Here is a 15,190-nt window from a genome sequence, read left to right as displayed (position 1 = left end):
GTCAGAATCTTAATGCATGTGTAAGCACTTTCACTTCTGTAATCACTGGAAAAAAAACAGCTTATTCTTGAAAGCCACTTTTGCTGTTGTCACTGCTGTTGTCTACATAAGTAATAAGACAAAAGTAATTCACAAGTAAATTAAAATCATTGAGCTGTTAGTGACAGATGTATATTCCAAATGTCAATAGAAAGTGGACTATCACTCTTTTATAGCTGGTACTTGCCAGTCAACGTTTTTATCACATTTTTGTAAATGTTGAGAGCTACTGTATTTTGTTGCATATATAGTCTGTGAAATCCTCTGTCTTTAGCTATTCAAAATGTTTTCTTTTAAAATTATTAATTCATTTCTCATACAGACAGAGCAAACTGAGGCTTAAAGAGGGATTTGGATGATTTAAGGGAGCCAGTTTGGTGAAAGGTTGAGGGAGTGCATTTCAAGCACAGAAGTCAACATAGAAGAAGAGTGGGAATAAGAAACAAAGTTGAAGTCAAGGCTAGCATAAGCAGATGGGAAGGGCAGAACTTGAAAAAAGACAAAGTCAGGGCTCAGTGCTGCAGGACTTCAAAAGCAATGACAAAAAGCTTGAATTTGCCACACCCAGTGGAAAGACTGGAAGATGGGTGAGGTAATAAAAAATGCATAAGAAAATTATTTTTGTGGCAGCATTTTTGACAAAATGAAAGGGATCAGGTGAGGAGGCAGAAAACCAGAGAGGAAGTAGCACATGAGGCAGGACATAATTAGGACATGAACAACCAATTTATCTCTTGGACAGAGAGGAAGAGGTAAAAAATGTTAGGTATTGTGGTGGAAGAAATTACAAGATTTAGCCACTTCCAAAAGGAGGCATTGACAACTGACTCAGAAAATGGCTTCATATTCCTTTTCCAGCCAAGAATTGTGGATCTAATTTGCAGGTTATACTATACTATGTGGATCTAGTTTGCAGGTTTAACTCCTTCAGAACCTTCGCATGTGTCATTGGCTAAAACCTAAGAAGTAAAAACTATATTTGTCTCCACCAGAGATAGCTTTCTTATCACACACAGTCTGAATCTGAGTGACTTTATCCTCAAAAAATGTGAAAATGTATCACAGATGGATAAAAATAACCTGGATTGATATATTGCATCCCAATCCACTAGAAATTCTGACATATTATTTATATAGCTAAACCACTCAAAAATGCACTGAAATGACATTAAATGACACTATCTGACATTTGCTTATTACTTTCCATTATTTGAAATAGCCACTCCAAAGCTTCATGGTGCATTTTCTTTCTCCACCAATATCATAAAGCAGAAATTTAGCCTGGCTGTGTTTGTTGAATGTCTTCCTTATAGCTCACCACTAGTGGTTATATATCTGGGAACAGTGTTAGTTAATTGCAGGTGAACAGCTAGCCGAGGGAACACTACAGCAGAAACCATTGTTCAGGCTTCATTTATTTTGCACATTGGTGACATTGCTGTATTTTTTATTTTTAAAGAGACATTTAAAATCCAGAAACTGCACATTAGACTAAACAATTTAAAATAAGTCAGATTTAGGCTTGAACATTTTGCTTTCATTTACTTTTTTATGTAACTTTACTTTCACTTGGAGAAAACCATTTACTTATTTAAGAAGACCAAAGAGAACCATTTTTTTTTAAGGACATATGGAGTCTTTTATTCCCTGACTGACACCAAGTCACATAATTTTGGAGGGTATGTTAGTTGTCTAGAATCAGAATTTTCTTACATTTGAGCAAATATTGCATTTCTGTATCCTGCAAACCTTTGGTTTTTGAAAGGACAAAAATGAATACATGATATGATTTCAAAATTAGAGGTAAATTCCTAGTTATGGAAAACAAATATAGCTAGATTCAGAAAGTATAAAGCAAGAAAAGACTATTGTGATCATCATCTAGTTTGTCCACCTGCATAACACAGGCTATAGGAGTTGCCTGAATTAATTCCTGTTTGAACTAGAGCCTATCTTTTGGAAAAACAAGCAATCATGAATTAAAAATTCCCAGACCAGTACAATACTTGGAAATTTGTTCCAAAGATTAATTAACCTCACTGTTAAAATATTGTCTCTTATTTCTCATCTGAATTTGTCTAGCTTCCTCTTCCAGCCATTTTTATTTTAGATTTTAGATTGAAGACCCCTCTTTTATCAAAGTTCCCTATGTAGGTTTTTATACACTGTGTCATTTCTTAACCTTTTCTTTGAGAAATTGAATAGATTGAGCTTTTTGAGTCTTTCAATATAAGACATGTTTCCCAATCCTTTAATTTTTCTTGTGGTTATCCTCTGATCCCTCTCCAATTTTTCAATCTCCTTCTTGAATTTTGGACACCAGAACTGGATACATTATTCCAGCAGTGGTCATGCCCGTGCCAGATACAGAAATAATATCTCTCTACTTCTACTTGATATTGTCCTGTTTATATATCCAGAGATCACATTAGTCCTTTTGGCCACATTAGTCTTTTTGGCCACAATGTCACACTGATTTCTTATGTTCAGTGATTATCCACTATGACCCCCAAGTCATTTTCAGTTACTGCTTCCTAGGATAGAGTCCTACATATTATAATTATGGCCTACATTCTTTGTTCCTAGATGTATGACTTTAAATTTGACTGTATTGAAATGCATATAATTTGCTTGTGCCCAATTTACCATACAATCCAAACTGCTCTGTGACTTGCCTGCTCTTTTATTTACGACTTTCCCATTCTTTGTGTCATCTGCAAATGTTATCTGTGGTGATTTTGAATTTTCTTCCAGGTCCCTGAAAAAATATGTTAAATAGCATAGGGCCAAAACCAATCCCTGCAATACCCCACTAGAAACACACTCACTTGATGATGATTCCTCCTTTACAATTACATACTGAGACTTATCAGTTAGCCAGGAATTCTGAAATAATAATTCTGGAATCTCAGAGCATCATCCTGCATCCTTTGAAATAAGTGACAAATCTCCCATTGACTTCAGAGGAGTTAAGATGAGGCTCTTGAACTTTTGAAAGACATTTCCCTGTTGTTTGTGCTCTGGACTTCCCTTATCTATCTTTGGTGGTTCAGTATGATAGTACTCTTACATTTGTTTTAATAAAGGTTGATCTTTCTTATGAAAAAGTCCTTATTTATGCAAAATACTTCCTCTGAAGTCAAGAGGATGAGGTTCTATGTTTATGATTTGTATTCTTATAAAAATTTCTTAAAATGGATTTAGAAATTATGAATAAGAGAACATGATCTTCTCTTTCCTTTTTTTTTCAGATCACAATTTTACTTGATATCTTAGTAGAATATTTTCCTTTTATTTATTTATTTTTGTGTGTGCAAAGGGTATTTGACCATGAATCTCAGTAATAATATGTGGGGTTTTTATACAATATTAATTATTATGATCTATTCATACTATGTTAGCATAATTTATTATCAACTAGATTTTCTTTTTTTCTCTCTCTTCCCTGTCTGCATATTTTTACAGAACTAAGGACTTTTATAGAAAAAGAATGGAGACATGTAGAATGCCTTATTTTATTATCAGCATAACTTGCTACTTCTCTTGTTAACTTCTGATGGAATTACCTTTGTGCGGTTTCATTCGACCATATTGTCCTCTTATTTACAGTGGTTTACCTCAATTGTAATCAGTGAACTCACCAGGGTGGAGCTGACAAGAGAATGAGACCAAATGGCTTTTTTTTTTTTTTTTTTTTTTTTGCAGTTGGCTACATAGTGAAATAAAAACAAAAACTGATTATTTAACTCTACAATAATAATTGAAACTATTACTACTGACTTGTTGTTACCCTTAAGAACTGTGCATACAGCTAGTCTATGTTAAATATCCAATTATTTTTTTTACTCAGTCCTCACTCTTCTACCGTTGCCACTTCTTTGTTTCCCACACCTCTTATTCCATTTCTTTCAGGCCTTTATTCTATGTAGCAGGAGCATGCAGGTGGACTGCTCTGCCCCCACACTGCACAATACAGGATCAAGGTTTCGATTGTCAACTCTTTGGGGCAGGCACTGTCATTTATTATATAAATGTACAATGCTTAATACAATGGGACCGCAATTTGGTTTAACCCCATAGGTGTTACAGTGATATAAATAATAAAAATAACATTTTACTAGCTACAGGATCAAACATGTCATCATAAATCAGGAGTGGCCAAACCTGTGGCTCTTTTACAGTTAAAGTGCAGCTCCCAGAGCCCCATATGTTGTCCCTCCCCCAATTCTCCACCTACCTGACTGGGATGGGGAGCTTGGAGCAATGATTCCACATAATGGATTTATTCTAAATTTCATTTTTATCCAAATGAAAAATAGTCTCAGATTATTTTGTAATTTTTTCAAAGAAGGAGCAATTGCCCTCGCCCCTTATTATTTGTGATAAGAAATATTTTTAAAAATGCACTCACTATTCACCATTTATTGGCAAATTTCTTTGCAGTGTATGTATTAAAATGTTCCTAAGATAATTTTTGGGGTAGTTTCTTATGGCAAACTGAAAAATGTTCATTTGTAGTTCATTATAAATATATCTGTTGGAAGTGAAGTGAATTTTGGAAAATAAATATCGATGCTAAGTAAATTTGGTCATTTGAGACTTGGGTAAGCATTCTTTTAGCCACTTAAGTCTATTAGTGTGTCAATTAAAAACATGTTTTCCAGATATGCCTGAATTGCAGATACTGCCAACATCCATGCAGGTAAGATCTGGATGAAGGTAAAACTAGTAAAAAAAAGAAAGGAAAAAAAAAAGAGCTCCCTCCAACAAAATTCTGCCCCTTTTTCCATCTCTGCTTTCCATCTAAACTAATCTCTCCTGTTGTGATTTCTCTCCATTTTTTATTCACTTTGGTCAAACCTTCCAAAAGCCAGAGTCTAAAGTTAAGCACCTTAATGCGGATGTCGGTGCTCAGCATCTGTGAAAATCAGGAAGGACACTTATTCAAACGCTGACAATTTGGAGAGGGGTGCCTAAATATTGGCACCCAGGTCTGACAATGTTGCCCATAACGTTTGGGCCTCCAAACTTTATAACTGAAGGCTGGGGTGTTCCAAAAAGCCTAAGGGAGTTAGGCGCCAGCTCCTCCTGAGCACCCAACTCACTCACGCTCTCAAGAGTCCCAGCCTAAGTGAGTGAAACAAAACAAATCATGGAGCAAAGCAAGTCAGGGCACTTTTCTTTGAGACACAGGCACTTTTCGCTGCTTAAAGTTATGGCAAAGCCCCCACCCTTACGCCGCCGGACGAGAGTCGCTTAGAGACTCACACCGCCTCTGCAGCAGACCAGGCAAGCTCTCGCCCTGCTGGGCTTCAAGGGAGACAGAGCCTGAATCCCCGGGCGCTGAGGCGGCTTGGCCCGTTGTATTTGTAATCAAAAAGGTGCTGGGGCTCGTGCAATTTTTGGTTTTGCATTCATAACAGGCAGCAAGCCCAGAGGTGCCAGGGCTAGGCACTGCCAAGCTGAGAGGCGCCGGGGCTCAGCAGCCCTGGTTCAAAGTAAGCCCCAGGCTGCGGGTGAGGGGGGCCATTTCGGCTCAGCCACGAGGCGCTCTGGGCCAGCGCGCCAACACCGGCTGCCATCCGGGAGCAGCCCCGCATGGAGCATGCACGCGAGCAGCGTCCCCTGCCACCGCCAAGCGCCTGCAAGGCTCTCGTGCTGCTCCGCTGCAGCTGCACACCCCCGCCTTGACCGAGCCACCGACAGCCAAGGGAAACCTTTACCCAGCACAACGGGGGGGCGGGTGAGGCCAGCGAGCCTCCCACCGCCCCCAGCCGAGCGTGTCGGGAGCCCCCTGCGGCTGTGGGGGCCGGTGGCGGGTAGGTCCCCGGCTGCCCTCGTGGATCTTGCTGCAGCGCTGTCCGAGGTGCGCAAAGGGCGCAAGCCGCCCGGTTAGCGCTGCCCCGGCGGTGGCAGCAGCGGCCCCGGCGGCGGGCGGGCAGCAGCGGAGCAAGGCGAGCGCGCTCTAGGGCTGGGGCAGGGAGGGAAAAAGGGGTGGGCGCGCGCCGCGCTGCCGCGCGCGCCGGGCTCCTCGCGCACGCGCGCCAGGTTCTTCCCCGCTCCCGCGCCTGTGAGCTAAAGCGAGGGGGTGAGAGCGTGTGAGTGCATGTGCGGGTGCTGGATGTACTGGGACCACGGCAGCCTTCAAGCCGCCTTCTTACTCCTGGAGCCGGGGCAAGGACCAGACCAGCAGCGCCCGGTGCAAAGGCTTCTCCCGCTGAGGGGTTATTTTCACGTCTTGGGCTGGCCTGGCCCCTCGCCCAGCAGTGCAGAGGATCTAATTCGCTGGCCAGCCCGGGCAAAGAACGACGAGGAGGAGGAGGAGGAAAGGGAGCGTTCGTGGCTTTGTGGATGCTCTACTTTTCATGGAAATGCAAAAGATTATGCAGATTTCTGTCTGCCTGGCGCCCGTGTTTTGGGGGCTGATTTGGGGGGTCTACTCTAACAGCATACAAATAGGTAGGTGTCTCTGCATGCCAGGATCCCCCCCCTCCGTATTGAGTCTTCATTTGGAGGGGTTAATCCTTCCTTCCTTCCTTCACAGCTAACCTTGCGTGTCATGGCAAACCCGGAATGCTGCGGTTTAGACATATCTGTACGTGTGTGCTGCGTGTAGGGCCCCCTTCCCGGCAGGGAGGACGATGGCTATCCCTGCCCCCTTCCCTTCCCTTCCCCTCCCCAGAACTGAAACCGTGTCGCTGCTCCGCTGGAGCTTTCCCGGGGCGAGCTCTGCGCGTTATTGTCGGAGGCTGGGGGCTCGGCTGTCTCCGGTGTGATGCGGAACCGACGGATCCTGACAAACAACCTGCCCCCGCAGCTGCAGCTGGACGGAGGCGCTCCGCCGCCCCATAGCCAGCGTGCCTTTCCGCCGCCCCGCTCCCGCAGCGCGTGAATGAGCGGCTCCCAGCCCGAGCCCTGCGATGCCCACGAGTCCCCCGGTGCCTGAAGCCGCCCGGCTCGCAGCGCTGATGCGTTCTCTTGTTCTGTTTTGTGTGTGTTTGTTTCCCTGCAGGGGGGCTATTTCCGAGGGGTGCCGACCAGGAATACAGTGCATTTCGGGTAGGGATGGTTCAGTTTTCCACTTCGGAGTTTAGGCTGACGCCCCACATCGACAATCTGGAGGTAGCCAACAGCTTCGCCGTCACCAATGCTTGTGAGTAATGAATGCTCGTGTCATTCAAATGACCGTGGACAGGGCTCCTGGGGGGCAGGGGGGAGGCGTGAGATCTTCCCCGGGACCCCCTTTCCCTTGGGTTTTGGGGGGGGGGTGTGCACTGGGAAGGGGGCGGTGGGCGTGGGTGGTGTGCAGGCTGTGTGCAGTGCTTTGCCCCCCGGGAAGCTGCGGGGAAGAATGCGCCCATCTAATGCGCTCCTCTGGCGATGACTTCGGGGATCAAAGGGCGCCTCCCCCGCGGAAGGTACACACTGCTTTATGGGTGGTACAGGTTTAAAATGGTTCCTTTTCTGCTCTTTCCATACATTACATAAGCCTGGCTTACTACACCTGGTGTGGTACCATATGCTAGCTTTCCCCGGCCAGCTGGGCAGGCAGGCTCAGCAAATTCAAGGCTCCACGCTTAGCCAGGAGCTGTTGAGCTGGGATCCATTTAGCTCTCCCATTAATCAATTAAATTTAACTGGGAGAGCCTGCTGCCCATAAAAGCAGTGCAATGCGAGCTCACTTGTGCGGCGGTCCTGGCTTCCGCCTGGCTATGGTACAGCGGTGCTCTGACAAATAAAGCAGGCTGTGCCAGGCGATCGGGAGCAGGGGAAGCCAAATGCGAGTGGATCCGCTTGGGTCTGAGCATCAATAGCTAAATGAGATACGGATCAGCCATTTTACTGTTTGCAATTCTCCATATTACATCACGCTCCCCCTTCCTTCCCCCCAATAATTCAAGCCTCCCTGAGGAGCCCCTCCAGAGTGGGAGGGGGGCACCTTAGCAAACAGACCAGGAAAGCGATCGGATTTTCGAGAGTCCCATTCAGAAAGAGCCCGCTCACTTCTTGCATAAAATTCTTGCTACCTCGAGGGTTGTAGTGTTGCAAAATTGAGTGCTTTCTTCTGACAGAGACTCTGATGTTTTCTCATCACATATTACATTTGTATGTGACCAGAGCAGCTGCCATCCCTTCCTATCTTCCCGATTTCCCGTTTTCCGGCTTTGTCTGATCAGTGGTTTTGCAGCGAGCTCCCACAATAGGTAAAAATGCAAGAGTCACGCGGAAAACTACCACAGTAAAATCAGATCTGAAAAGCCCCTAGGAACATCCTCGACTGCACACCACATCCTCATCACCTTATCTAAAATCAGGCAGAGACACTGCTGTTTTTCTTTTCCTTGATAAAATAAGGATACATCAAGAAAACCTCATAAATCTCGCTGGATGTAAAACAAATACATCCTTTGAGTGGGGTGTATCAGAATAGCTGGAGTTAGGGTTTTAGTCTTAGTTCTATGAAAAGAGAGCCATTCTTCGAGTAAGTTGCTTTGCAATTACTTCTACTATAGACTCATTTGCAAATTGTATCTAGAGATGTATGTGTACATACCGATTCCGATGGGATAATTTTACGCCCATATTATGCATTGTTTTAAAATTGAAGGATTGTTTAAACCTGTGCAGTATCTTGAATGAGAGCAGGTCCTTTTAAGTTAGTTCGGGGAATGAATTATGAGCGGTCAGCCTGACCTGAGAGAGAACGCACATCGTACAGTGGTGGCGCAACACCTTACCAATTAAAATAAATAAATAAATAAAAAGACAGGGAGGAGGCCCATTTAGACGACTGCCTAATGAGAAAAATCATCTCAGACCCAGGCGATTAGAGCTGCAATTTGTCATTCTAATCTTAAAGGGAAACCATGCGATTTTTATATAGAGGAGACAACCCAAATAACAGTTTAAAATGACAATTGTAACAAGTCCAGGAGTCGGAAAGGCACACCTGTGAATATGGAGCATTAAAAACTGTAATTTGTCCCCTATCTTCCGAAAAGGCTCCCTACACAGTCTCCAGGCTTGAGTCTTGCTCTCCTAACATCCCTTTTTGCAGTGAAAAATGAACCCACCGCAGAGATGCTCTTTACAAGGAAAAACAGGCAACAAAACATTGATGCCAGCTCAGGAAACTGACTGTTCCTTATTGCACCGTTACACTGAAGTTTCCCTTAATTCTGTGTGTAGGCTGCACTCTCAGCCCGGGGTCTTTCATGTTTTAAATTTACCCTTTTAAAAATGGGAATGAAAGCAGAAGGTACCTTTTTAAAGAAAAACCTTGCTATTCTCTTGAGTGTGTGAAATACTGGGCCTACTTTGAATAATGATATTAATGGCTGGGAAGAGCACAGATTTCCTCCAAGCTAGTTTCATAATTTTATTCCATTAGTTATTGTGCTCTAGTGTGAGAGAAATGCCCATATTTATTAAATTGATGATTTCTCAACTCATCAAATATCATGAGAGATTCCAGGGACTTAATACTACCTCTGGGTAGTATTTTCAAGACATTTTGTTGGAAATTAGTCAGCTGAACCTAGATGTTCCTTAAAACGTTAAAATGTTCCTTCAGTCCTGGAAAAATTCAAGGGCAACCTGAATGTTTGATCTATGTTTTCTTGCTTTTCCACTGCTAAGTCAATGAACTTCTGAATGTGATTGAGTTAAAGCAGCACCAGTGATTCTTCCTGCTGCTAACAATCACTAACGGCAACCATGGCTTTTCTTCCAGAAAGTGGAGGAATCATGCTTTCCTTTAACCACATTGGATGTTTGTGCATGACTCATTATTGAGCTTAAATGTCCTCCCTCAGAGAACTCCGACGATATTTAGATGACCTATGTAGGGTTTATTGAAAGGCTCTGACGTCATTTAACAGCTGATATAGGCTTTGAGAAGGCTGATGATATCGTGGGCTCTCCTTTTTCTTTTGTCTTTCTGCGTGTGTGTGGCCAAATCCATATTCGAGTCATTTGAAGATCAATGTCCAGGATAACAGCTCTGTCCATTACAAGCTAAATAAACCGAGTAAAGTAAGAGCAGGACATCTGTCTATCATAGCTGACCGTTTAGTGCAGCCATCCTGTTGGTTCTGGATTGATTCCTGAGGCACACACTAAAAATAATTAGGTCTAGTACTTCTTCGATTACCATCCAAGAAAGGTTTGTGATTGGCCAACAGAGGATACTGAAGACAAGTATTTGCGGAGACAGATAAAAATCAGCAGTTCATTTGGAAATGGACGTACTGAATATTTCAAGATTTGCTTTTTTCATTACCATATCCATTACCTCATCCTATGAAATTTGTTCTTGTTTGAGTACTGAGGTTCTGTATCTGGTTGTTTCTCAGCTTGCTTTCTCGGAGTGGCCTACAGGGCATCTTACATAATAAACAAAACTGATAATGGAAAACTGCTTCTAGAAGATCTTTACCCGGGTCTTCTACTGTAGTCAGTTCATCAACCTTGCTTAGCCGATTGTTAGCTTAGAAACTTAGTTTCTGTTAGTTAAGCCCATGCCTTAACCAAAGTTCAGTCATTTAAATGGACAATAATAATATTTAGGAGAAATTATTACTATTCAAAGTAGTCCTGGTAGTGACTGAATAAAACTAAGACGTTGTTCTGACCGCTAGAAACTGTACACACTACTTGCAAAAATGGAGTTCTGCACCTTTAAGAGTAGGTTCCCAGACCGAAGACAAAAATGTCCGACATAGATTAAGCATCCAGCAGGTGGCGGACTGCTTCCAACAACAGGCAATCAGACAGCAGACAGCATTTCCAGCTCCTCTCTGACCGAAGGAAGCTGTTGAGAGGATCGGGCGTCTTACTGCATTTGATATTGATTGTAAAAGTCTGTAAAGAATTGTTTTGAAACAGAGACACAATTCAAAAGTTAGCACGCACGCAGACAGATACAAACACAATAAAACAAAGTACGCCGCAAAAAATAACTAAAGGAAACCCACGACACGCGGTCCCGGCGGCACAAAAAGTGCTTTTTAATTAAAGATCATCTTTATTATTGAGAGCATTTAAATGCACTTAAAAACTGAGTCTATGCATGGAACGAGTGGCTTTTACATCAAGGGGTACTGTTTAAAGTACTGCTTTTACATTCGGTTCCCATATGCACTAGCAAAGGAAGGAGCCATAGGCGGTTGACAGCTGGTCAAAACAGGCAGCGAACGGTCCAGGGAGTGAGTTCTTCTCGTCTGTAGATGACCAAAAGACAGATGGGGTGGGAGGGAGGCTCTGCTTTGCAGCGTTGGTCTGGATAGCGAAGGCTGCACTAAGCGCACCGCAAGCTATCTTCTGGGAGTGTTCATTTTGGATTTTAGCAAAGACTGGGGGGCAAATCTTCAGCAGTCAGTCGAACAGCTGCACCGTTTATTTCGTGCCGGATGTGAGGATCTGGTTGGTGGTTTTCACTGAGGGACTGTGCAAGCCTCATGTTGATGAGACAAGCGTGAGTGGTGCTCAGGGGCAAGAGCACAATCTCCCCCCTAAGCCTGGGGAGGAAGCGAGATAGAAGCAGTCGTTTTGGATGCGCGTAGGTGAGTCCAGTGAAGTAAATCTGGGAAGGAAGTAAAGGGGAAAGGAAAGTTACAAGGTCACCACAAACTGGTATTTGGGGTTTTTTAGCTTTTAACAGTTGTGACAAGCTTACAGACTTGGTGGTGATCTACAGCATAAAACTTGAGGTTATCCAGAAAAAAGTCCTTCAGCACATTACAATTAAACCCAGCATCACTGAATAAATCACTGACCCTCTACAATATCAGAAATAGATTCTATTGTGTAATTACATCAACACAGAAAACAGCTGAAGTGATGAATCTTGAATGTCTTCCTATTAACCCTTCAAATACTAAACAGTAACAGTTATTTTATATATATTGATTTTTTTTTACCCTAAAAGGAGATCTGAGTCCCTTCAAGAGAAGTTTCCTACAAGGTAATATAAAAGCTCAATAACAGTAACAAGTTATGCATAAAGTAGCCTCCCACAGAGGTAATATATGCAGGATCTTGGAAGTTTAATCGGGCTGGCTCAAGAGGGCGTTGAGCATTTCCATTTTAAATCAAGTCTTACAGCTCTGCAGGGATCACTGCACCATGAAATTATGAGGAGGAGTTGCTGATTCATGCATAAACCTCAGATCCTCTCATTGTATCATCAACCAGCAGCTTTGAAAACCTATGAATATCTAGAGCATTGCAACATCCAAAGGAGAGAGGAATTCAGGGCATTTACTTTTCCAGCCATTTTGGACCATAATGCCACAGACAGAATTCTTATGGGAATAGCATTTAGAATATCATCAGTAAAAACATTTTTTAAAAAATCAAGAAAAATATATATCATTCCAGGAAAGACAGAAGATATTTATCTGTGTTTATTTGAAGTAAATATACTGTGGACCAAAAGCAAATATATTGCATAATGGTTTGGTTTTAAAGGAGAGGAGAAACTTTTTAAATAGTTATGCTTAGGTATGTTCATATTTCTCCTGTTAGCTCTTCTTCATTTCTTTTCCCCTACAAGTCTCTGCAAAGGAGCATCAGGGAGGAAAGCCACGTGGCTTATAGTTAGAACTGACAGGCTCAAAATTGTACCTACCATAAAAACGATGTTCCAAGGCTGAATGCCTTGACCTCAGGCCAAGTCACCTGTTATCATTAAGCCCAAAGATACAGGGGTAGAGTACTCAAAGAAACCATTACTTTGGGTTAAACTTTTGACAAGGGATCAATTTTGGATTAAATAGAGCTGCAGAGCTTACATGTTACTCGTAACTGCTGCACAATGCCCTGTGAAGCAACAGATTCTTGGTTTCAGTTTTAATATTGTATGTAATGTATTTAAACCCTTATTTAAATAAAAATGGTTTTCAAAAAAAAATCTGTGGAAGGTAAACTATATGAACTGTCACGTCTCATACCCCAAAATCGTTTCCCCCCCACTCACCAAAATCAAAATCTTTAGAAGACTTTTAAAGTACTCTTTTACTTCTAGTGGCCTTACAAAATCAAAGTCAGGACACTTGTTCCTTTCTGACAGTTCTTTCCCTGCTGTGCCTGTTTGCTTCTTGCTGATATTTAAATTTTCATATATGTAGCCATGATCCAGAATTCGGGAAGTTACACATATGTAACATTTTTGGTTTGATAACTTGATTTTCCAGATATTCATTGCATTTATTGCATTAATCTTGTCCATGTGTCTTAAATATAAATCCAATTTATATTTTTGAAGTTTTATTTTAATTAAATAGCAAGTGAGTTAGGTTTAACAGCTAATTATGAGATACACATCAATTAAATCTTGACTCGTTTTTAAATATTTTCATGAATGAATTGTCATTTTACTTGTCATTAAATAACTACTGAAATTAACGTTAGTTCCTTATACTTAGTAAGATATTTATTATGTGAATTACTAATATAATTATTAATTTACATTGACTTTAATGGAACTACTCACAGCGCATGAAGTTAAGCATGTGCTCCACAGTTTGTATGATCTGGACCTACTGCATCACTGGGGGCTTGATCTAAAACCTATTGAAGTAAATTATAGTCTTACTATTGATTTCAATAGAGTGGGTCAGGTCTGATTATAAAGATATATTTGTGAATTAAGAGGTGTGTAACAGCTGCAATCTAAGTGCACAGTTGATAATTTTTCATTAGTTCAAGATTATTAAAGAAATAGAAGGCATGCTATCTTTGTTATGTTAATGTACATTCAAGCAGTATACTTAATTATCAGTAACTTTCTATTAAAACATGTCATGTCTGCATCTTGACAGAAAAAGGTTTATGGAATGATAAGACCGTTGGTAAAAACTGAGTGATTTTTTAGAAAGTTCCAATAAGACCAATTATTTGAAACTGAAATGGTTGGGAAAACACTCCATACTAAACTTCTCAAATGAATGCAGCTAATAAGTGAATACTGGCTTTGGTGTAACATAAAGAAAAAGCAGGAAATTGCTTAAACCATGCAATAACTTTCTGAATAGGATGATTCCAAAAGCCCTTACTATCAAAAGAATTTATCATTTTAAATCAATATTCCAATCCCTATAAATTGGTTGGGAGCATGTATCACCAATAGTTTATACTGAAAGCTCAGTCTTATATTCTTGGACAGCTGACACGGCCGTTGAAGACAAAGCCTGCAGGATCAGGCTCAAAATAACATTGAAAAGAGATTTGAATAAGTAAATGCATCATACATATGTTGATTAAGTATTGTGCTTCTCATATGAGAACTCCTGAGTCAAAAGATTTTTATTTTATTATATTTTTTAATTGTCTGATAATTGTAGGTATCAAAAGTTAGGTATCTCACATACAGTAGCTAATGTCATAGTACTGTGAGAAATTATATTTGTAGAAAACCGAGAATTAGGGATTCATTCATGTAAGTTTTCTATAGTTGTTCAGCCCATGTGATTTTATTCTGTTGTGTCACATGGTTTACTGAAATCTGGTTTCAGTAATGTAGAAGGATTGCTATTGTAAAAATTTGTCTTATGTTATTTAAAATGAATGTGTTTTGTATCAGCATTATTATTTTGTTTTTATTCAGATTTTATTTTAAAAAGTTAACTAAAATTGTACATTGGTTACAAATATATGTTAATTCTAAGCTTGTTAAAATTGAAAAGGTACTTTGATAAATAAACAATCTGACATTGCACTAGTGAATGCTTTACAGTTTATTCCAATGGAAAGGAGAGATGAAAAGAAAAGAACTAGGCAAATATAGTGAATGCATGTTTAAAATATCACCTGTTAAATTAATGCATGCTGTAAATTGTGTCATCAGCAGCTCTATTTACTTCACTATGTTTCTAATTTGTAATGTGTACTTATATGGATTTATGCTGTTCTAAGTACGGCTTCTAATGTCTACGCTTTATTTATCTTTTTGTCTGTGGCCCAAAAATGCTTTGTGAATCGCTGATCAAGGGGAATCCTTCCCCATTATTTTTATTTATCTCTAAATACATCTTTGACATTTTGTATGCTTTTAAGAAACTTTAAGCGTGTTCCTACCTATAAATTGGTCAGTTTATAAGGGAAGTGTTTTTGTGCCCTAAAGTTTCCATTTGGAGAAAGAAGTCAGTAA

The 15,190-nt window shown here is 41.0% G+C and overlaps 1 protein-coding gene across 3 annotated transcripts in view; it reads left to right on the top strand.

Moving 5' to 3' along the window:
• The first annotated feature begins 7,063 nt into the window (after positions 1-7,063).
• Positions 7,064-15,190, top strand: part of GRIA2 (glutamate ionotropic receptor AMPA type subunit 2) — a 126,376-nt gene continuing 118,249 nt past the window's right edge. The window contains exon 1 of one of the 3 annotated variants that reach the window (XM_067551837.1): positions 7,064-7,192. In XM_067551837.1, coding sequence (XP_067407938.1) covers positions 7,105-7,192 — 88 coding nt within the window. In that variant the 5' untranslated portion in view covers positions 7,064-7,104. The remainder of the gene's footprint in view (positions 7,193-15,190) is intronic. The other 2 variants (XM_067551836.1, XM_067551838.1) reach the window with 2 other exon arrangements.

Source organism: Emydura macquarii, unplaced genomic scaffold (assembly GCF_026122565.2).
Source record: "Emydura macquarii macquarii isolate MOO-44397 ecotype Brisbane River unplaced genomic scaffold, CSIRO-AGI_Emac_v2 contig_1363, whole genome shotgun sequence".
In the NCBI taxonomy this organism is placed as follows: Eukaryota; Metazoa; Chordata; order Testudines; family Chelidae; genus Emydura; species Emydura macquarii.
This window is presented reverse-complemented; position numbering and strand designations above follow the sequence as displayed.